We start from the raw sequence: 1390 nt of genomic DNA, 5'->3' as shown, positions 1-1390 counted from the left end.
GATAAAAACAATTTTTAAGCTGTTATTTATTATCACGAAAAAAAACTGCATTGTGAAATGCATAAGCGGCCTAATTAAAAATAAGCTCTTATTATACTTGTGCAAAAAATGTTAAACTTTTAGTTTGTCATTCCATGCACATGTTTAAGTATTAATTAAACAGAACTTCTGTGACGGCAACCTAAAATCAGGCACTGTAGGAGCTCATGGATCATGTGCAAGTCTTTCAGATTGCACCTTTCATTCTGCAGGAATAAGATGATCTTTTCTTGTAAATATTGCTACATACCTTTCTAAATACATCCAGTTTCTCAGGTATGGTTATTTTAAGCTATTTTGGTCTACAGCACAACTAGAAATTAAGTTATGAAATAACACATATATAATGTTTCTGCAGGTTTTCTCTTATTAGATCATATCCATACCTTTCTTTAATGAATGTCTCATGCTAGGAAACAGCAATAACAGAGCAAATTCGTTATTGAACAATGAAAATCATTATGGTTTACTCACTGCATCTGATATAGATGGTACTCTATTCATCCTCATTGATGAAACAGCTGAATTGTTACCGATTTCTGCTTTTTCTTCTGAGGTTTTCAGTTGTGTGTGATATCCGTGATCTAATAAAAAAAACAACACTTCGCATGACTTTCTTGATGGAGTTAACCGTTTTTTTTTAATATTCTTCAATTTTGAGTAGAATGTGCTTCAGTGAACAAACGTAAAACAATTTATTCATTGCTCATTGGTGAAAGGTCTTACAACTCAATTCTGTGTTAGGTAAAAAAATCAATGACCAAGTGAGAAACTAAGAATGTATTGTTTATACTCACTTTAAATAATTAAAAACTGGGTGTTTTAAGTCTTAAAAATACGTGAGGAACAGGATATCTTTAACAAACAAAACGAGAATTTCGAAATGGAGCCCTAGTAACTCACATTCAGTGGAAGGAGGCATACTTATCAGCTGTAGATCGTCATCAGCCAGCAAGTCTGTTAAGAAATATTCTGCCTGGTTGCTGGCAAAAGGCATGCTAGTATTCGTTGAATAAAAGAACTCGGAAAATTCTGGCCCGTATGTCACTTCCATCGTTCCATCACCAATTGCTTCTGGGTCATTAGTCAATGTAGCCAAAGAGGCTGCTACTGCCGATCCTACATTAGTAGATTCTCCTTAGAAATAGAAAACCAAGAACAAAAGGTTTGCAGTGGGTAATTAGTATTTAATCAAGATACATAAGGAAACCATAATCAACATATCAGTTTTATGACTGTACGAGTGGTTATTTACTTTACTTTTCGTATAGTTTGTTTGTTTGTAATTAAGCACAAAGCTACGCGATGGGCTATCTGTGTTCTGCCCACCACGGGTATCGAAACCCGGATT

At 34.4% G+C, this 1390-nt stretch overlaps 1 protein-coding gene across 1 annotated transcript in view; it reads right to left on the bottom strand.

Annotated features, from left to right (window-relative positions):
• The window catches only part of LOC106460656 (segmentation protein cap'n'collar-like), a 6888-nt gene that overhangs the window by 3144 nt on the left and 2354 nt on the right, over positions 1–1390 (bottom strand). The window contains exons 2-3 of the mRNA XM_013920381.1: positions 943–1176; positions 514–623 (exon numbers count right to left, since the gene is read on the bottom strand). Of these exons, the coding sequence (XP_013775835.1) occupies positions 514–623; positions 943–1176 (344 nt within the window). The remainder of the gene's footprint in view (positions 1–513; positions 624–942; positions 1177–1390) is intronic.

The sequence above is a fragment of the Limulus polyphemus genome, unplaced genomic scaffold, assembly GCF_000517525.1.
Source record: "Limulus polyphemus unplaced genomic scaffold, Limulus_polyphemus-2.1.2 Scaffold811, whole genome shotgun sequence".
Lineage (NCBI taxonomy): Eukaryota > Metazoa > Arthropoda > Merostomata > Xiphosura > Limulidae > Limulus > Limulus polyphemus.
The sequence above is the reverse complement of the archived record's forward strand: the minus strand, read 5'-3'. Positions and strand labels throughout refer to the sequence as shown.